The sequence below is a fragment of the Opisthocomus hoazin genome, chromosome 7, assembly GCF_030867145.1.
Source record: "Opisthocomus hoazin isolate bOpiHoa1 chromosome 7, bOpiHoa1.hap1, whole genome shotgun sequence".
NCBI lineage: Eukaryota > Metazoa > Chordata > Aves > Opisthocomiformes > Opisthocomidae > Opisthocomus > Opisthocomus hoazin.
The window spans coordinates 57,684,240-57,705,442 of NC_134420.1; the positions used below are offsets into that span (position 1 = coordinate 57,684,240).

The 21,203-nt window shown below is 39.7% G+C and overlaps 1 protein-coding gene across 1 annotated transcript; it reads right to left on the bottom strand.

Annotated features, from left to right (window-relative positions):
• Window positions 1-2,075: 2,075 nt before the first annotated feature.
• On the bottom strand, window positions 2,076-12,860 carry LOC104331553 (alpha-1-antiproteinase F). The gene is given in 5 exon segments (XM_009936877.2): window positions 2,076-2,264; window positions 3,610-3,757; window positions 6,506-6,776; window positions 10,195-10,840; window positions 12,750-12,860. Coding segments are annotated over 5 exon segments (1,365 nt in total).
• Between the last annotated feature and the right edge of the window lie 8,343 nt (window positions 12,861-21,203).

Below are 21,203 nucleotides of genomic sequence, written 5' to 3' on the forward strand. Positions count from 1 at the left end.
CCCTCTGTCAAGGCTTGCTATGGATCCAGTGATGTAGTCAAAGACAAATGAAAACAAATTGAGTACATCTAGTTTTCAGTTTGGGAAATACTAAATTTATTCTCCCTTATTGCCCAATTTGAATGCCACACAGATGAGTTTCTCTTCACTGTGATTTTAATTTGGAACTGGATTCCTCTACAAAAAGCTGATAGCTTCTAAGCACTTTTCTTGTTTTCATGTCGCAAGCTATTAAAAAAGTATGATCTAGGTAGCCTGTATTTTATTTATGGAATAACAGGAACCAGAGCTCAAAACACATGTGAAGACTGGTAACATAGCTATCACATAGAGTCAAGAGAGAGCTTCTTAGAAGAGAGATGAGACACACACAAAGTTACACACTTGATAGAGTAGAAGGAGCAAGCTGTCTATAGCCTTTGAAATAAACATCAAAGAAATGCCCGACCTACCCAAAAAGTTCTCCTCCCAACAGAGATAACCTGCCATGTGCTAATGAGAGATTTACTGCTCAGGCCAAAGGTAGAGGGCTTTCTGAAGCTCATTGCTGACATTACCATGGTGATCTAATGTATATGAGCAGTATATTAATAACTGTTTTTTGACACCAGTCAAAAAAGTTTGCTTGAACCGTACCTAAGTCTTCACTCTGAATTACAGAAATAAAATAGCAAAATTAGAAACTTTTTAATGTCATGTTTATTCATTGTTGTTGTTCTACTGTAGTACATTTGTCTGCATATTTCAAGACTGTACAAAGACTGGTGTTAATGCTTAATACCTATTAACAGACTAACCCATTTTAGTCAATAATTTACCCCTCCTGCAACCAGAGATATGATATATACTATGAACATAAGCAAAGAAGTAAAATAATGATAGATGTTGTGAAAAACAGAAGAAAAAATAGATAGGAAAGTAAGCAAGAAAAAATAAATAAGCATGTGCATTATGAATATGACTTTTAGTATTGTGTATCTTCATAGTGAAAACAGAACTTTATAATAATGTGGCTATGCTAACCATGAAGCAGATGAGAAGTAGAGTACCAATGTATTACTGGACAGTCTGGGAACAGAAGGGGTTATGTCAAGAGACACAGTAAGTGTCCCTGATGGAGTATAGGTGTTACTAGTAGGGTGCTTAATCCTACAAACAATACTGGAATTGTGCTTACTGCCATGGGTAATCTCCCAGGGTTAGAAGGTAGTGGTACAGGCACTGGCACCAGGGAGAGATGGCTTGTGTTTCCTGCTGCCTGGGGACCTCTGGAAGCTGGTTTAGGTGCAGGCATAGGCTACAAGTAGTCTTCTGGCTGCTCTGAGCTGTGTATCTGATTGACAAAGGTCAGCTCCAGGGCACTGAACTGCAGAGATCTGATCTAACTCTTCTTTTCTTAGATGCAATTCTTAGACCCTACAACCTTTTCCCTGGAATGAGTCTGGACTGTAAACTCTCACAGAAATAGTGGGCAGGCCAGTATATAACTGCAGGGGAAAAACCCACCTTGTTTGTGACCCCTTTGCAGCAGCCTAGCTGGGACGACAGCTCAAAGACAAGGATGTAATAGACTCACCGGACAACAATGGTACTATGCAAGGTAGTAAGCATTATGCATATTAAGATCTATGCAAGATATGAACTTCATGTTGGTAGGAAAATGGACACAAGTAGTAAAGTGCCGTAACTCGTACCCATTTGTCCATCAACGCCAAAAAAAAAAGGTGAGAAGGCAGTTATGAGGGAAGAAGCAGGCTTACACAACTCTCTCCACCCACATGCTCCTCATCGTCCCTGCTAGAACATGTATCTGTGCTGTCAGTATCACATAGGCCTATTTTGTTGGAGATCTAATGATAGTTCTGACAGAATGCAATCTTCTTTAAAAAAAAAAAAAAAAGGCCCAAACAAACATGCAGCTATGACAAGTTAAATTGATGAAGAGTCTCATCTACAAACAAAAGTGAGTAACACCAGTTAAGAGGTGGAGAGTCCTTTGTAGCCATGCCATACTCATCAGGTCAAACACTTGATTAAACAGTGGTGATCACCACATACCTAACATGTACAACAACTTAATCTGTTCTCAGAGGGTTCACAATTTTTCCCATGAAGAGTATATTCCTGTCCATAGTTATGACCATTAAGAAGGGCCTGTTGAATGAAATGGTAGCTGGAACGGACATAGGCACTATTTCCATGCCTGTGGCAGCTGCTGCTTCGGTGCCAGTCTCATCCACCTTTACCACAGCCTTATGAATAGCCTGTGAAGAAACAGACATGTTACAAGTCAAGGGGATACAAAACCAGTCACCTAAACAAGAACTTGAGCTAGAAGTGCCTGAAGAAGTTATTGGTAAGGAACAAGCATCAGATGGACAGGTGTGAGTCCACTGCACAAAGACAGCAAAGTTGGAAAAAAAATCAGCAAGCTACATGGAGCATAGCTTTCCTAGCCCCAGAGAGACAAAGTTCATCCCCAGTGGAGGGACGTGTCCCTGATAGTGAAAACATTTGCTTTGTTTCTTTGCTTATTCCCTGCTCCCACTCACTCAGATCTGTGGAGCTAGATTAAAGGTTAAGAGAGCAAGATCATATTTAACTGTCTACTAAAAGTTCATACGGTTGATGAGTTAACATGCAGATTAGCATGATGAATAGCATACTAAAATTATGTATCCCATGCTCCTTGATATCTTGGAAATAATGAGAGCAAAGGAGAAGGACCAGAAATGGAGAGCTAGAGCAGTGAAACATGTAAGTTTTACCTTGCAAAATCAAGACATTCATAGACCCTAATTCACTCACTTCCACCTGAGGTCATGAGGGCAGGTGTTTTGTTCATGCTAGACAATGAAATTCGCACCGATTGCCATCTTTAAACTTTAGGTTTCTTGAAGTATGACTTATCTGTAGTTTTTGCCTGGGCCTGGCACTAATGAGAGTCATTGTTCATAGGCTTGAAGCCAAATGTTTTTAATAACTGCATTTTCCTTTCCCCCGAACAGTTTAAAAGCAAGCAGTGTTTTTCCTCTCTCCTCCACTCCATAAAACACAAGCAATGGTACATCCTACAGCTCCATACTTGCCCACAGGCAGGCTAAAGAAGGTAGACATAAACAGAAGCTGCAATCTAATGACTGTAACAACACACCGCAGGAAGGTACCAAGGTGTGGATAGATGATGATTTGGTCATGTCTATTTTATAAGGTTGCCCCCCAGAGACCAGAAAGGCCTCCTAGATTATAAAATTGCAGACTTGTAACCTGCTCTGAGTCAATTTCACTGACAGTGCAAGTAACATGGGTGAAATTGTGGCTTCCCCCTCCCTGGAAGTGTTCGAGGCCAGTTTGGATGGAGCTCTGAGCAACCTGGTCTAGTGGAATATGTCCCTGCTCATAGCAGGGGGATGGGAACTAGATGATCTTTAAGGTCCCTTCCAACCCTTACCATTCTATGATTCTATGAAATACTCTGTATGCCAAAAGCTGCTTTTTCATGTGAAGCAAAGCCTCTTTACGTGAGTTTTGCATCATGAGCAGTTGTGAAGAAAGTGATGCAAGTATCAGTAACCATGGGCTCATAAAACAAAAAACAGTATGACTTACCTGGGAAATTCTGTGCTGGGGCTGCCCAGTGATCCCAGACAGGTCAGCCTTATCAGTGAATATATCCATGATGCCCATTTTATATAAAATATTTTTTAGGTTATATGTTCCATAAAGAGTGAATTTCGGAAGATACAAATTTGCTGAACTGCCAGAAAAGAAGTACAAGAATATGGTGAGACTTTTGATCAGAGATCACAGTATAACACAGGTTCCCAAGAGACAGACTCATTTTGCTTTCTCCTCAAAGACATTTTGCTTGCAGGCTCTCTCTAGCTTACACGGGAGACGTATAGTGACATTAATTTGGGGAAAAGAAAAGAACAGATTTAACAATGTTGGAAGGCTGAATGAGAGAATAGGATAGTAGTTTGCTGGCTCGCAGTCTACATTAAGCCAACACATGAAAAATAAGCTTGACCAGTGATCATTCAGCACAACAGTGCAGCTGTACCTCCCTAAGGAGCTTCATCTGACATTGTTGGAAGTTAGTGATATTTTGTGCCTTCTGCTGGAAGCACCTCCATCATGACCCATTACTGAGGATTCACCTTGCAATAAAGTGATTCTTTCAGGAGTCTTAGGCTGGGCACAAAAAATCCAACACATCCAAGTTCATCGGTTACTTTTGAAAAAAAAAATCCAAACATGTTCGCTTTGTGTGCTTATCATATAAATCGGGACAGAGAAATCAAAAAGATATACCAAAGGAGCAGGACAATGTATAGTGGTGATTGTATGGATGACAAAGTAAAAAACAGAAACACACCGACAGAATATAATTAGTCAATAGATAATTCTTGTTTGTTGTCAAGTTTGATATCTGATTTATTCTTTTTTTTTTTTCTTGGAAAGTGACCAGTTTGCTGCTTTCCATAAATTAGTCAAAGGACCATATTTCTGACCCATTTCTTCCTTGCTGTTTCAGTAAGGATTTAACCATTCTTTTTCAAAGGTTAAAAACAGCAATTACCACTAAAAGCAGCATAATTAGACAGAGGTTAGTGATAACACTGCAGTAGGTACTGTTTTCTGGGGAGAAAGCAGGAAAATCGTCCAGGGTTCCAGGTCAGGGAGATGTGGAAAGAGCAAATCATCCAGTGGACTAGTGGGAAGGAAAGGGCCTGTACCTCCAGCACAGCACAGCATCTAATGCCAAGTCTGGCTGCTACCCAAAAATGAGAATGGTAGTGGATTGATAACAGGTTGCTGATCTCTTACTTCTGCCTAAGTTCTGACTGTGCTGATTGCTGTCTCAAGTGAGGATGCAACTACCATTGAATCATCCGTCTTGCTGTTACGTTAAGACAGCCATTCACAAGCCCCCACTTGCTTTCAACACGCAGTAAAGGGAAAGTTGTAGGCACACAGCCACAACGCGACCAGGCAGGATGCACTGGGATATGCTTTCCAGAAGAGAAAGGGATGTTTTCTCCATAGTTCAGCCATTAAACATATCTCAGCTACCTGTACTGGCAATACTTGGGCACTACCCTCTGTGAAGCAGCCAACAGTAATGAAAAGTGTTCCTTCTAATGCTTCTACAACTTGTGTCCATGTCAGTTTGCAGGGAGAGAAACAAGGACAAGCGTGGCTTGCCCACAGTCCTTAAATTATTCCATATCCTACGTCAAACCCATTTATTAAGATGTCCCAGAGACTCCAGATCATAGCAAAGACAATGCGTTGCTTTGAAAACTAGAGGGAAAAGGAGGAATTTGTGTCACTAGTTTGTAGGAGAGAACTGTCACGATTAAAAATGGGGAGCTGCGTGAAACAAGATTGTCTTTGACAGTGATGTCTTTTTATAATATAGGATTTACATCTCCCATTCATGGCTTTTAGGTAGATTTCGGGGGGGGGGGGGGGGAGAGGGGATGGAGAGAGGAAATATAGATCCCCCCAATTATGTTTAGTGTCTTTCTTGCTGATTTTAGAGGCAATTGTGTTTGTCTGACAACACTGAATCATAAGTATCTTGATTTACCATCTCATTTGTCCTCTAGTGATTTTAGTCACAAACCACGTAGCTGCTCCCAGAAGTTTCAAAACTGTGAAGGTGCACATAGAATTACATACTTTTTTCTGTCTTTTTATTTTAAACGAAAAAAGATTTAGATTCTTTTGATAAGATTTAACAGTGAATCAGAGTTAAGAGCATGACACTGGTTTTGGTTTTCTGTGTTAGGACATCATTTATGTCTTGAGAAGTGATCATCTAAAATATGATTTTTAAATGTGTATGTGTGAAGGTCTCTAACATGACTAAATGGAAGGAGTCTAAAATTGGTTTTCGAAAGCATATAACCTTTCTGCCTTGTAGGCTCAAATTTACCTTGAAGCAAGCGTAGCTTGTTCCGTTTTTGCCTTCCTAAATCTTCAGAGAGCCTGAATATAGTGGCTCTGCAATGTCCCAGCTGCTCTATACTCTTATCATTGAGCTTTGTCCTCATAATTGCCAAACGAAAGTTGTTATTTCGGCATTAAATGTGCAACTAGTGGTAACTGTAGCAGGCAGAAAGGAAGAAAGAGACAAAAGCAAAGGCTGAAGCAAGGTGGTGGGAATTTACTTGTAAATAGGGGAAGGCAGAAGACCTCCCCCAAAAAAGTGAGAAGAGGACTTAAGGCAGAAAACTGGGGGCTATGGAGAGCTGAAGATGGGAAACAAAATGTGGAAATGGCAAAAATCCTAAAGCTGTGAAGTTTTTCACTTCTTGCAGTACTGAACGTGAAATCACAGGAACACCAGAGTGCCAGATCTCGGTTTTGGTCAGTGGGAATTCTGCAGATTAAAACAGAACGAAAGATAGCATCCTGATTCTGTGTCGTAGCCCAGCAGATTGAAATTGAAGTGGCTCCTTGCCTACCATCTGAAAAAAGAACTGCAGAATTTTACCTTTTTGAGACTAATGTCCTCCATCTTGCCATACGTTCACAAGATAATCTTTTCTCCAGCTTCCTCATTCTTCCTTTATCAGGCAGAATAAAAAATGCCGAAGCACCTCCTTTGTAATCCATTTGCACCACAGTAGAAGACAGTTGTTCGTCATAGCCGTGCTTGAACAGGCCCATTCCAAACATCATTGGGACTTCAACAGCCTTGTTCCCATCCACAAAGAATTTGTTCTTTTTAGTGTATTTTGGATCAAAAGGTTTTTCCCATTCAGCTTGAAATATAAGAGACAGAGTTACAGGATATTTTGAGGACATGAGATCATAGGACTTATCACCATAGGACACATTCATGGAAGACAGAAACAGGTATAGCTGGATCAGCTTCAAAGACAAACCAGTCTGGAACGAGCACTCAATCTTACTGAATACTCAGAATAATTCAATAGCAACACACAGCAGGTAGAGTGTAAGAAACTCCCTCTGATCCTACAGCAGGCTGCAATATCCTTCATTTAGATGACAGACCAAGTGTTCTAGTGTGCACTTTTCCCCCATGACAACAGTTTTAAGGAGCTTATAAAGCCCTCATATGATGCAGCCTTTAAATGAGAGCTCAGAAGAAAAATTCTCTCTCCTCATTCCCATACCAAAAGAGACTTGTGAAGGGTGACATGAGGGATGAATTCTCCAGAGAAATGAAGGGATTCGGGTTACTTGCAGAGAGAAGGGTTTTACATGCCACTTTAGATGATGGTGAATAAGTAATGAAAAATTTAATTCCATAAGACTGCTGAGTTAAAAAAGCGAAACAAAACAATAGAAACCTTTTGTACTGTCATGCTCACAGTATTTAATTTCCAAAGGCTCCTCTCTTAGCCATAGTGAAACAAACTGTCTACACTGAAACTCTGAAATATTCTTATCCTCAGCAGAGAGGAATTTTTAAGCCAAATTCTAGCTATCCACCTCACCAATTTCAGAGGCTGAGCAGACTAAAAAAAAAAAAGTTGGGAAAGCTGGGAGGGGGGTTATTTTGGATGGGGCTTTTCTGCGGGATTTTTTTTGGTTTGGTTGTTTTTTAAGGAAAGAGGTGTTGCTCTGTAGTAAATTTTGCCTTCTAGAACAAACTTCATTTTTATCACATTTAGTGGGCAAAAATAGAGGCACAATGCCAAGTAAAATAAGTGTCATCAAGAAAACTACAAAACAAGGTGCAACCCCTTCTGACTTCTGATTTCTATGTGAACGTTTGTGGCAAGCTGCCTAGTAATCATTGAAATAATGATCATCTGTTGTTTCCACTATCTATGAAATAGACATAAACAGCACTTCTTTAGTATATGGAAAGAGTGAAATGAGACAGTGCATGTCTTGGGCTCTGAAACCATAAACAGACAACAGCCAATACTCTGAAGATGGCAAAAGTTGCTACTTTTATACTTCTTCATTAACAGTGACTTCTATCATCAGCTATATAACAGGCAGGTCTTCTGCTTTGATATGCTTAAGGAAAAAAAAAGGCAGAATGAAATACAGAAACATGAATGGTACAAGTCCTGAAACACTCAAAACCCCTTTATCTAGTGCTGAACTCTGGGAAAACACCCACTGATTTCAGAAAGAGCTTTGCTTGATTGAAAACTGAGTAGGACATTAGGATTTACCACACAGATTAGACAGAGATGATATTCACTAATCCTTTCCTCCTGTTTCAGAGGAACTCGTATTCCAGTGCTCTCTTCTCTCTTAGAAGGCTACCATTTAGGGATGACACCTTTCTCAAATGCTTCTCAGTGTTCAAGTGGAAAAATGAACCTTGAAGTATGATACATTGTGGTGACCAGCTCGGCTAGGGCATGAAAAGGGACTGGTGTACTGTAGTGGAATAGCATGCCCACTGGCTGAGAGCCAGGAAAATATTGCCAGAATTTTGTCCTTAGTGAAGGACTTCTACACTATGCTACAGCACAAAGAAGGGGAAGTGAGTCACCAGCACTGTGCAAGGAAGGTTGTAATCCGTAGAGTGGACAAGAGCCTAGACTGGTTATAGAGGTACCTGAGCATTAGACATCCTCTTCAGATTAATCCCAGCCTCTAGATCACTTAACATTGACCTACTCTCAATTTCAAGACAAAACTCCTTATTATTGCTGTTAATGCTATCCTTGAATCTATTTTCTTTAAAATTGAAGAGCTAAAACTGAATCTCCACCATCTCCAGGAGCTAGGAAACAATTTCAATAATAAGAATGAACATCTAATTTTAAATAAAACTTATTTTTAAAACATGTAAAAGTTATCTGTAATAGAAGGATTCTCAGGCTTTTACCCCCACTATGCTATTGAATTTACTGCTTCTTCTTCAAACACCTTTCAGTAAAAGAAAAATCAACAGTTTTTTTGACTGTTTTGAAAGATATGCCTGATGCTAATAAAAGCTTATCTTGAGAATATTGTTGGAGACAAACAAGTATGTGTTCAAGAGAATTAAGAAATATCAGTCATCTATATTCCAAACAGCTCTATTTAGCTGTAGTCAAATCTTCAGAGACTAATACAAGGAGCAGAGACAGAGATGAAAGGCAAAACCAAACAAAAACATGGTTTAGAATTACGTTCGGAGGAAGCCTTATATTGGGAGGAGAGTGGAAGCATCCAGGTTAACAGTTTTAAACAAATAGCATTTCTTTTAAAGGAATAGCATTTCTAACACATCTCAGTTTCAATTAAAAAGCTTAATGATATTTTTATCAGATAAGTTACAGAATATTTTTCTGAGTACAATTATTTTTTTTCAGAAAATGATAAAATGAATAAGAGAAAGATTTGAAAGAAGATGCAATATCTGTTACTAGACCACTGATTGAGCCTTACAGCCTTGCTCCTCTTCTTCTCATTAGATCAGCGGTCTGAAAAGCTCTGGGAAGATCTGTAGACTGTATCTAAGCAGACTGCATATGTTAATTAAGAAAAACAAGCTTATTGTCATTAGGCTTGTATTTGATATTGGTGGGTCCATCTCTTCACTGGAAAATATTAGAATCTGCAAATCAAAAAAAAAAGTTTGAAAACCTATGCCTCTAGTCACATCGGGACTACAGCCATACTATCAGTAAAGACAGTGCTAGTGAAAAAAAAGGAGAACATGAGTGTGAAACTAAAGCTACTGTTGCATGTTTATCTTTGGATACATGAACATACACAGCAACAGTAAAACAACTGAGTAAATGTATTTTCTTTTAGGTAAGACGTGAAGTTTTACTTTAACAGTGTTCTCTGACTTTAACTCTGAACTTGCTAAACAATAAAACAGCTGAAATGGACTTCAAATTAATTCCTAGTCAATAGAACGTTTAAGAAATTGCTTAAATCCCACTAGATTGTATAGGACTAGATGCTTTACCAAATAGAGATGCCTTCCTCAAAGTATATTTCACTTAATCTTTAGCAGGAAAGAAACATATATGTTAAAAGACATAGGATAATTTGCCATAAATTCTGCTAGGAAATTTCATCCGTGTCAAGCGGAAAATAATTTCCTTTTTTTATAATTAAGTGTAAGTTAGGACCAAAAGGAAAAGAAGATATGAGTTCATCTGCAAAATCATATTGCAAAAAACCAGTGATAAGTCCAAGACTGACCTGAGAAAATAATGTTTGAAGTAGGAGAATATGATATGTATATCTTACCGTTAAAATAAATATAGCTAATAAGGAGAATTTCAGTAAGTGGATCAAGGTTATTTATGAGGTCCTTGATTTTCCCATTGGTTCTTCCTGCTACATATTCATTGATCTTTATCTGGGCTTGATCAGCCCTCTTGAAGTTCATAGGATAAGCTTCTCCTTCAAAGAAGTTTCTGAGATTATTTAAAAATTTCTCTTGTGGCTTCAGTCGGTCAAGCACAAACAGGACGTTTCCCATATTCAGCTGCAACCCCTCATTCTTTCTGTTTACCATTTGCATGAGTTGGCGATAACCTTCAAGTATTTCATTTTCAGAAATTTCATGTGGGTTAAAGCTAAGGACCCTAAGAATCTGTGTCAGAGTATCTGATCTGGCACCCAGAGTCAGCATTGCAAAGGCAGTAGAGATGCTCAAAGGAGAGAAGAAAACATTCCCACTGTTGTCATGAGAAGAAATCTCTTTGTAGAAACAACACGCAAACTGACAAACACTGTTCCCTACAATCTGCCGTGGCATGTTTTGGTTTTCTTGGCCTCTTTGATTTTGGTTTCTTACACCTTGGTGATTAGGCTCGTAGCAGTAACTGTCAGAATGAAGCCCAGCCATTAAAAGACACAGGAAAAACAACATCTTCATGTTTCTATAACTCTGTAAAAGAAGAAAAGAAAAACAACATTTGGCTTGCAAATCTTTTTACCTTGTGCTTAGCAATAAGTCAGTCCCTTAACTGTACTGAGATGGCTTGGTACCAGTGATTCCAAGCCATTTGAATTCAGGGATACCAGCTTTCTATTTCAAGGAAGCAGACTCTGGAAAATTACTCAACCTACTGAAGAAGTTATGAAAGAAAAAAAATTGAAGTAAAAGAAGGGTGAAGTAATACCAAAGACACCTTCATTAAGGTTAGACTACAATTCCTTTGAAACTGTTTTGTTTCCAGTGTTCTATTTTTAATGTGGCTTTCAGTGATAACAAGCTCTTAAATTGAAAGTACAGGTCTGCAGAGCAGAAAGTAAGGGAGCCAGTCAAGGCTAGTCAGTTAAATTTAGCAAGATGAAAAATCAGAGCAGAAAGGCACAATATTCCTCCATTGTGCGAATTACAATATTATATGTTTTCAAATGGGCTTTGTGTAAATGTATAGGCAGGCACCAGAGAGAAAGTCAATGCACTTGTTAATGAGGAAGCGATGAACATTTACAGCGTTTCCATAAAGCTTGAACAATTGAGCACCATAGAAAAAAAATTTTCCACATAACTAACAAAAGAGAGGGTTGAGCAATTAGGAAGTTATCAAGACCCTGGAAACACAGAGTTGCTTATTAAGAAAGGGAAAATGAGTGTGTATATAGACCAGCAAATGGAAACAAGTGTGCCTGTTGCATGCAAAGGCATGACCAGCTCAGTGACTGAACCAAATAAACTACAAATAAAAAAAAAAAAATAGAGGAAACTCTAGAACAGTCATGCTGTTTATCATCTGTAAGATAGCAAAGGGTGATTTTGGCACAGAAGGTTACAAGAATAAAATGTGAAGTTGAATCAGTGAATTGTGGAGGAACAAAGATGCTGAAAGATACCGATAGAACAGGAATGCCTTTTCCAGAGCAGCATGGAAACCATCCACTCCACATCTGTGGCAATACTTTTAACTCTAGAAATTAATACCGTACCACACTTGGTTCAACAACTTTTATCAACAGACCGAAGGAAGTAAAGATGTGGAATATCTGGAAATCTAGAGCATCCTCCTGTCTTATATGATCACAGAATCTTTTATAAAATAAAGTACTCTCTAAAGGAAAATTTAAGGAATTTCAAAGGGGAAAAATGTCTTAGGTTTCAGACTTGCAATGAGAAGTGGTATTCAGACCCTCATGCCCTGTAAAATCGTTGAATCCTTATCAGCTCCCACCATGACCCCGCATTTGTCTTCTCCACTTTCCAGTGTCTTGGTTCCCCAAAATTCAGTGAACTCACAATGCTGATCTCTGCTTTAATAATATATGTTATAAATATTCCTTAATTCACACCCTTTAAATATTGTGCTCATATCAATATTACTATTGCTAGCAAGGGCCTAAGCCCCAGGAGGAACCACTTTCAGACAGTTCCTATCCAAAACACTTTTAAATTTGAACTCCATGATTTGTTTGTGACTTCCTCCACCATCACTTTAATTCTTTTAGCCTTTACCTCTATCCATAGTTTCTTTTTTTTCCAAACTCTCTAGAATCTTTAGAGAGCAATCCTTCAGTCCCCACTTCCATTTCATTCCATGCCCTACATTTATTATCATCCATTTAATTCAGCTAACTCTCTAAAACATTTAGAGATGCAGTTTTTCTAAAGAGAGTTATCCTATACAAATATACCTATTTCACAGAGGACTTATCTTTTTTATTAAAAAAAAACCCAAAACATAATAAAACAATTGAAAAGCTTTAAATTGCAACTTTAATATGAACATGGTAATTTCTCAACTGATTATTCAGAAACCGTTGTCCTGCATATAACGTTTGACAATTTTTCCACGGAAAAAAAGTGCATTACTTACGGTACAGTCAAAAGAATCCTGTTGTATTCACCAGGTCTGCACAGGTCCTTGCTCAGTTGTTTATGCTGCTGAACACAAAGCAGGGTATCCTCTAGTAAAGGTTAAGATCATCTAAGGGCTGTGACTCACACATTATAATTTTAGAGATTAGGTAGTGCAAACAATGTTGAAACTAGTTTTACTGGACACCTAACTTTGCTGAATATATGTTTCACACGTGACTTTTTATTATTCATGACTATCTGATTGCCCTGGTTAGATTCAAACCAATTTTCCTCAAAGTGAACGTACTGTTTCTTTATATCAAACATTCCTACACATCTCAGTTGCCCAAATCCACTATTTTATGAACAAGAGAGTCATCAGAAGTAGTAACTACAGAGAAATATCTTGAACATAATTTCCAGTGACTACAGTATTGCTGCCATTAAGGCAGGAGGACAAGGCTTGATTCACTAGGACAATCTGAATTTTTGTGACCCAGCCTGCTTGTGTCCTGCATATCCATGCCTAGGCTTGATTGTCTCCAGGTGAAGGCAGTGATAATTCTAATAGGTGCAGGGCTTAAAACACTATTTTGCTACATTAGCATATGATGCCATAAATGTGCCTGACTATCTACTCCCACACGGGGAATCCACTGGCAGCAGCAACCATGATAGAGACTCCCAGGCCACCTGTGTGGCCTTGAGCCCGGAGAAGAAGGAATGCGGCTAGGATGCCATTGCACACAGGTGATCCCAGTCACAAGCATGGCCTGAGGACAGGGGGCGAAAGCCTGGGAACATGGGCGTTAAAAAGAGCAAGTCTTTAGACCAGGTTACTATCTTGTGACCTGGGATGTGGGGAGCAGGCCTTGCTGATAGTGTGCCAAGTTCAACTGGGTCAGATCAGACAGCCTGGTACCCTGTGCTCAGCTCTGCTCACTACAGTAAAATCCTGTGACTGCTGGGGCAAGCTGATGGGTGCAGAATGACAGAAACATTGAAGAAGTGAACTCTGAAGACCAGGTAGTCTGACCCATTGCTCAAAGCAAGGTCAGCTACAGCAAGTTGCTCAGGATGGTGCTCAGCTGGGTTTTTACTTCCTCCAATGATGGAGACTCTACAATCTCTCTGGGCAACCTGTTTCAGTGTTTGACAACACTGACACTAAAACAGATTTACTCTGCATTTAAATAGAATTTCTTGTATTTTAGTTTGTGCTCCTTGCCCCTTACCCTGTCACTGGATGCCACTGAGAAGAGGCTATCTCTTTCTTTACTCCTCCCATCAAAAATCAGGTATTTATACACATTGGTAAGATCCCCACAAGCCATTTCTTCTCTGGGTAAACAGTTCCAGCCCTCTCAGCCTCTCCTCATACGTTAGATGCCATAATCCCTCAATCATCTTTGTGGCACTTTACTGGAGTCACTCCAGTATGCCCATGTCCTTCTTTCTTTGGGAAGCCCAGCAACGGATGCAGCACTCCAGATGCGTACACCAGGGATGAGTAGAGAGGAAGGATCATTTGCCTTGACCTGCTAGTGATGCTCTGCTTAATGCAGCTCAAGATGTTGTTGGCTGTGTTTGCTGCAAGTGCTTACTGATAGCGCATGTTCAACCTGGTGTTCACCAGAAGCCCCAGGCCCCCAAGCACAGCATCTCATGTCTCCATTTCTAAAACTAGGATAACATTTTCTCTCATTTTCTCTTCAAAATGCAGGCACTTTCGGGGAGGCACCAAGCCTTACTATAGACAAAATAGATGCAGTGCTGATCTCAGTGTTGTTTCTAAGCACAGTTGAAGTACTAACCACAACAATAAGTCAACAACATTTTCTGGGAGGCAAAGATGCAACCAGTGAAAGTTGATGATTACAACCTATCAAGCAACTCAACAGATTGCAAAAACCCCTCTTAAACAAGTTGTTTATGAACTAAAGCTTGAGAAATAGAAGGCTTTGAGGCAGTATACTGGACTTATGCATAATATAGTCTTCATGTTTAGCACTCATGTGAAAGAGTACTTGAGATACTATTTTCACTGTTTTTTTTGTAAATACGAGCCAAGAATCTCACTTAGAGCTAACTTTTAATAATGGGCTGTAGTTTTCATGGTATATAAAAACTGATTTCTTATGAAGGAAGGAAGGAAGCCCAATTAAATACAGACGCCATGCTAATGACAAGGTGATGGATGAATGACTAAGCTAGATTTGAACACACCTAGACCACACCTCAGGACACTTGCAGAAGAAAGCCTACTGCTGAACATGGAAAAGCCTGCCCTGTGACTGGAAAGAAATCAGCGGAAAATCAATACAGGAACAATTTATATGAATAATGTGAATCTTTGGACACTAGTACTAAAGAAAGTCAAAATTTGTCTTTCCTGTCTTTCCAGTGTCAAGCCATGAGAGGAAGGAAGGTAAAGGAAAATCTAACAGTTTCTGACCCAACTGCATAATTTCTGTATTTGATGAAAAAGCTTCTACAACTATAAACAGCCACTTATATCATAACTACAATCAGAATACTGATTTACAAAGAATTCAACTATGTTTTTCAATTTTGAACATTGGGATATTCCACAGTAACGCTGTATGTGTTGAAGATCTGAGATGGATAGTGAGCAGGAAATTCCCTCAGCTACACTGGGGACTTTTCTAAAAGTTCCCATGGCTCTTAACTCAGCTAGCGCTGAATTGTTCATATGTGCTTAAGCCCCAGTTGGCAACATCTAGTGTAAATACATCTGCTTTGAGCAGAAATGTTGAGAGAGGTTTGATTATGTAAGGTTCCTCTCTTTGCTATGTCAAGTAACCACTGGTGGCGTAAGTAGGGAATTCTACTGCATAAACAAGGCCCCAGAGCCTCTCCTTAGCCTGTGCTAAACCACAGATACCAGGTGTGTAAATATCTTCAAAGAGATGGAAGAATTTCTTAATTTGTTGTCCCATTGAAACCAAACCTCACAACCGTAATTAAAAAGGGAGGCAACAGGGACTGGAAAACAAATTTATATTAATTTGTACTTTTCTGGAGCTGGTAGTACTTTCTCTTGAAAATGTAATAGCGGAGAGTGTGCAGCCTATGTAACTTGTAAGGTGTGATCCACCTGACTTAGGACACCTGTTTCCCTAAAACAACAAAACTACGGACTTTTATAAATGGTTCAGATCTTGGAGCATTTCTCAAAAATTATTGCTTAGTGGGTAGAGCACTGTTAGAGATGACCTACAGAGATCAAAAGCACTCCAAGGCAACTCTGTTCAGTTATGTGACTTTTCACAACCCCTTTAGTCTCAGGATTTCCTACCGGTAAGTCCATTACACTACATAACAGGCTGAAGAATTCACCGATCAATGAATGGGGTAGCCTGGAGTCACTTGGCATCCTCAGAAAGTATACAGCTATACATTTTCTGATTCCAAAACTATCTGGAGCATTTCTCCATCTGGGAACACCACCCTGAAAGCATCATTTGGGCTAGACTCTCCCCAGCATGCAGTGTTTGAGTCCAATAGATTAGACTTGCCTATATTAAGCTCCCTTAAAATTATAGGAAAACAAAACCCAAACAACTGACAAACACACATACACACATCCCCCCCAAAGGCTGAAGTGTTGTCTTCCTTCAGTGTCTCATTTTTATTTCCAAAGATCTTCCTCAATCCTCTCTCTCACCACTCAATGGAACAGACAGCAGCCCACACACCTTATGTCCCCAGCATCCTGATCAAAGATTCCCTTAAATTTCAATATCTCTTTCATCTCCAGATCCCCCAGATTCAAAGTCACCCTTTGCCTACATTCAGTCTTCAAGGATCTGTGCTAGTCACAAGCAAATATACACACTTTACTCTTCAACATTTCCTAGGTATACTTAGTGATACATTACCTATCACCAGAAATGCAAGGCTGTATATAAAGACACGCAACTCTCTCGTAATACTACAACAAGCTTTTCTTGAATTAGCCCACTCTTCTCAAACCCAGTAATGTTTTGTCAGAAATGGGAACACCTTTCAGGAAAAGGGTAGAAGTGGCTGTGGCTTGGCAGCTCTTCTCCCTCCTGCCCAGATTCCTACCTCTCTTTCCCTGGAGATGAGGTAGGGAAGGATCCCACCCAACCTCTCCTGACATCCCTTCTTCTGCAGAGAATTCAACAGAGCCATACAGTGGCCCTGAATCCTTTCTCCCCTTTTGTCTGTTCTTGCTTTCCTATCCAGAAATAAGAGTGCTGGGAAAGGAGGCACAAAGAGTAAGGAAGAAATGTTAGATAGGACAGGCCTCCTCTGTACCATACCTGTCCTACTGAGCCAGAGACCAAATCTCGCTCCCTCGCACACAGTCCTTCCCTAAAATTCACAGTCATTCCATCCCTCTTTTCTGTTGCCCCTTTAAATCTCTCACCCAGTACCACAAACCCTCCAAGCACCAACACCATTCCAGTAACCAACTCCTCAAATGATTCACTGTCAAGTCCCTGTCATCCCCCCTGACAAATTTTGCCCTCACCTCTGTCATCTCCTTTAGCCTCAATGTTACACAACGGGGAGAGGGAGAGGCGAGGACAAGAGGTAGGTAGCAGTTTGCCTGAAGAAAGCTGAAGAACCGTTACACTGAAGAACTGGTATTAGTATACTGCTCATGGCTTCTTCTCACAGCCATGGAATTGTTTATCCCATGAAATTAGCTCTCTTCCTCCTCAGTATGGCCTTCGGTTAAATATGACTTTCCTGCTACAAAAGAAAATACATTTCCTTTTTCTCCTCCCAAGTGGTCTGTGAATCACTGTACCACACTTCATATCTTTTGCAATTTTAACAGCTTGCCCTTGCAAATTTTCTTTGATCTGCCTTCGGTAAAAATTTACAGCTTGTAAGTTTATGTCTGCTGAGCAAATACTGTTTTTCTCTCAGCTTCAATAACCTCATTGTCCCAAAACTCTAACACCTCGATAGCAGACACCAAGGTTAGTGGCTTTCTACTGCCAGCCCTGATTACCAGCTCTTGACATTATAAAGAAATGAGAAGGTAAAAATGCTATAGAGAAGAAAATATCCATACACTTAAAATGAGATTCACAGCTGACCACAAAGAGAAAATTGTCAATATTAAATTAATAAACCACACATAGACAACCATCCCAAGAACATCTTGATTCTTTTTTTTTACTTCTTCTCTCCAGGTTTGACTTCCCTTTGAAATGGCTTTCTCAAAATAAATTAAACTAAATAATTTTGTGTCCTGCACAGATAGTCAACTAGTGGCAATCCCAAACTGTAGTACTCTTCCATGACACTAGAAATATGCACTAGAAAAAGAAGAGTGTCCACTCAGGCACCATACACTAGCACATTTTTCATCAATAAATCTCAAGGCACTTCACATCATCACAGAAACATCTATAGCTGTTTTGTAGACAACATGTAGACAGCAGCTTACTCTGTCAGCACAAACAACAGAAACCAGGGAAGAGGATGACAATCATCACAAGAGAACCCTTCTTTTTGTACAAGATCATGTTCTGAAGTGTTTGGTTAAATGTGGAGTTATCTGAACACTGTGGAGTACCAGTTATCTAAATACTCCGTAAATAGGTGTAAAAATTTAGTTACTAAATATTGCTCATTCCTTGTGTTTGAAGTTGCTTGATCCGTTAGCAGTTCTCATGGGGGCAGGGAAGAAACATGACAGATTAACCTAAACTGCAGTGTAATACTTTCTCAAAGTCTTTCTTCTGGTAGAGATTCAGTGAGATCCTAGAGTCTGCAAACTGCAAAGGGCAAGTAAGAAGCTGTGTCTCAGAAAACAAGTAGTACTGTTCTCCATGAAGGACTGAAACAAGGAAAGGAGACTTTCCACTGTGGGATGAAAGGAAAAATAAAACTAAGAAAAGAGCTGTGAGAAAGTATCGCTGAAAAGCAAACTTTTCCATTTGGGGAGCTAGCCCTAGAGATTGCTATGCCGTGCAACATATCACTTGGTTGTCCCAGGACTGAAAGCAACGTAACTGAGGAAGTGACACGATGCTGAAACTGCACAGGCCTCTAGACATCAGGCTAATTATGTTGATGTAGCTGTGCTACTGTTCAGATGTGACAATTGACCTCTGCACATCATGTTGTTTGCCATATACTCACGCTAGCTTATTTAGGACAAACTTACGTGTTTAGCATGACATCACATTGCACAAATGAACACAAGCACCAACTTTCTCATCGGAAAAATCCTGCTGAATGGAGTTCAACACACATAAAAGCTCAGAGAGAGACTTCTGGATGAATTGAGAAGCAGCCCTAGATAGCAGTTGCAATATTGCCCTAAGGGAAGTTGGGTGGTCCAGAATTATTCTTGTAGATAGTACCTCGCATGCTCTGGCTCAGGCGTGCATGAGAATCCAGAGTATTACCACAATGGGAACTCCAACCAGAAAGACACATCCTGTATCAGAGTGCTCCACTGCTTCTGACACCTGACCTAGCTCATCCATCCCTTAGATATCTCTTCAAACAGCTGCTTTGCACAGAGATGTTCTCTGAGGAGTAAGAAAATCTGGCAAGACTAGCTCATGACACCTCCAGCCCAAGGCAATAAAGATGTTACAATATGAAAAAAGAGAAAAAATGTAGTTGATTTTACAACTTTGGAAGAATTTACAAGCCACATCACTTATACAGCATAAGAAGGTCCTTGTCCTTTCTGACTATTAATTCACAGGAATTTTTCTTAGAAGTACTAGACAACATTGCACCGGGAGATGAATTACTGATAATTAGAAAACAGAGAGGTCATTGCTCATTTTAAATTGGATCCTGGTGCACAGACCCGTGTGATGATTAAAACTCTGAAATCGCAACTGAAGAAAACCTTTGGGTAGTGGAAAGCATGGATATGAAATTCAAAGTTTGCAGTGACAAGCTGATACACGCTGAGAAAATGTGTGAATCAGAGGTATGAATAAATAAATGGAGGGAAAAGAAATGTACTCCTTCCTGAAAGTAGGGTCTGTTAAAATACATTATGCCCTTGCTCTCCGATCTCAGGGCAATGAACTCACTGGAAAGGGAAATAAGACAAAACAACTGAGAAAAAACTTGAGCATGTGTCCTTGAGCAAAGCACTCCCTGGAATGCAGATGAGATCTGAGAGGTGACCTCTCAGTAGGACATACTTTGGACTTAAATGAACGTACTTCTTAACAGGGCACAAGTTGTGTTTCAGCAAGAAGCAACTTCTTCCCTGCTGAAAAGTTGCAGGTAAAGATTTATTCACACTGGTTGGAAAAATAATATGTATTTTTTCTCAAATGATTATTTTCACTCCTTTGAAATAGCCTTAGGGTGAAATCTTACAGCTGCACATGTGGTTGTTCTACTGGTCCCTTGCACCAACCCATTGTTCGGGAGATGATACACTGTTTCTAGCTATGCTACTGCGACTATTTGCAGTTGTACTCAGAAAGCTAAACTCCATTATCTCAACTCTGACAGGCTGAATAGTTAAATTCTTATCTGGACTTCACACTGTTTAGCAACAAGCAAACAAATGAGCAAAATGGGATTTGTCCTGTTCAGATATTTATTTTAGCAGAAAATAAACACTCTGAATGCCTTTAATGTCTTTAAGCTACAGCCAAGGGAACTGTAGGCCTGCTCAGCTCTAAAGAAAAGAAATTGTTTATTTGGGATTCTGAGTGCATCCATCACTTCGTGATCATGATGAAAATCACACTTACAAAGAAATTAATGATCATAATGAGCACATGTTCAGTGGTCTGTGGAGATCATCATCCAAGGACCGACATAAATGTGGAGGAGTAAACAACACCTCCAAATTCTGAAAGACAGAGAGAAAAAGGACATAGGATTTGCTGCTCTTTCAGAAAAGGCTTTTGTTAGGCAATGTTGACAATAGCCCAAAGAAAATGAGCTCTATGACAATAAACAATGGGAACCAATACTAATGATATTGGAAGAGGGAGCTACATGTCCAGAAGCCAAAGGACCTCAGAGATGTACTGAGCTTGGTTAGTCAGGGTAACAAGTGAACTGGCTCTGGGTGACTGGAACTGTTTGCAACATCATTGCGTGGCTAATATGTCTGATGTGGGGAGAAAAGACCTAGTGATGAAAATCGTACCTATAGTGGTTTAACTCAGTGGACACAGAAAATGTGGAGTGTATCACTGAAGAAGCAGTGTGAGTTCCAACTGTGGCACTAAATGAGAAGGGACTTGCCTTCATCATTATTGCCATATAACACGTACTGCATGATGCATGTCCTAGATGAATCATCTCAGTTGTTCCACAAATGCTTTTTTTTGGCAAAAATCTATGAAAATCTTCAAAACCTAAATATGCCTCTAAATGTGTTTGGAAGCAGAGAGATTATAACTGCATTGACACAAGGCATGGGAAAGCTGGCTGACTTCAGACATTCTGTAGAGACATGATGGCAGGT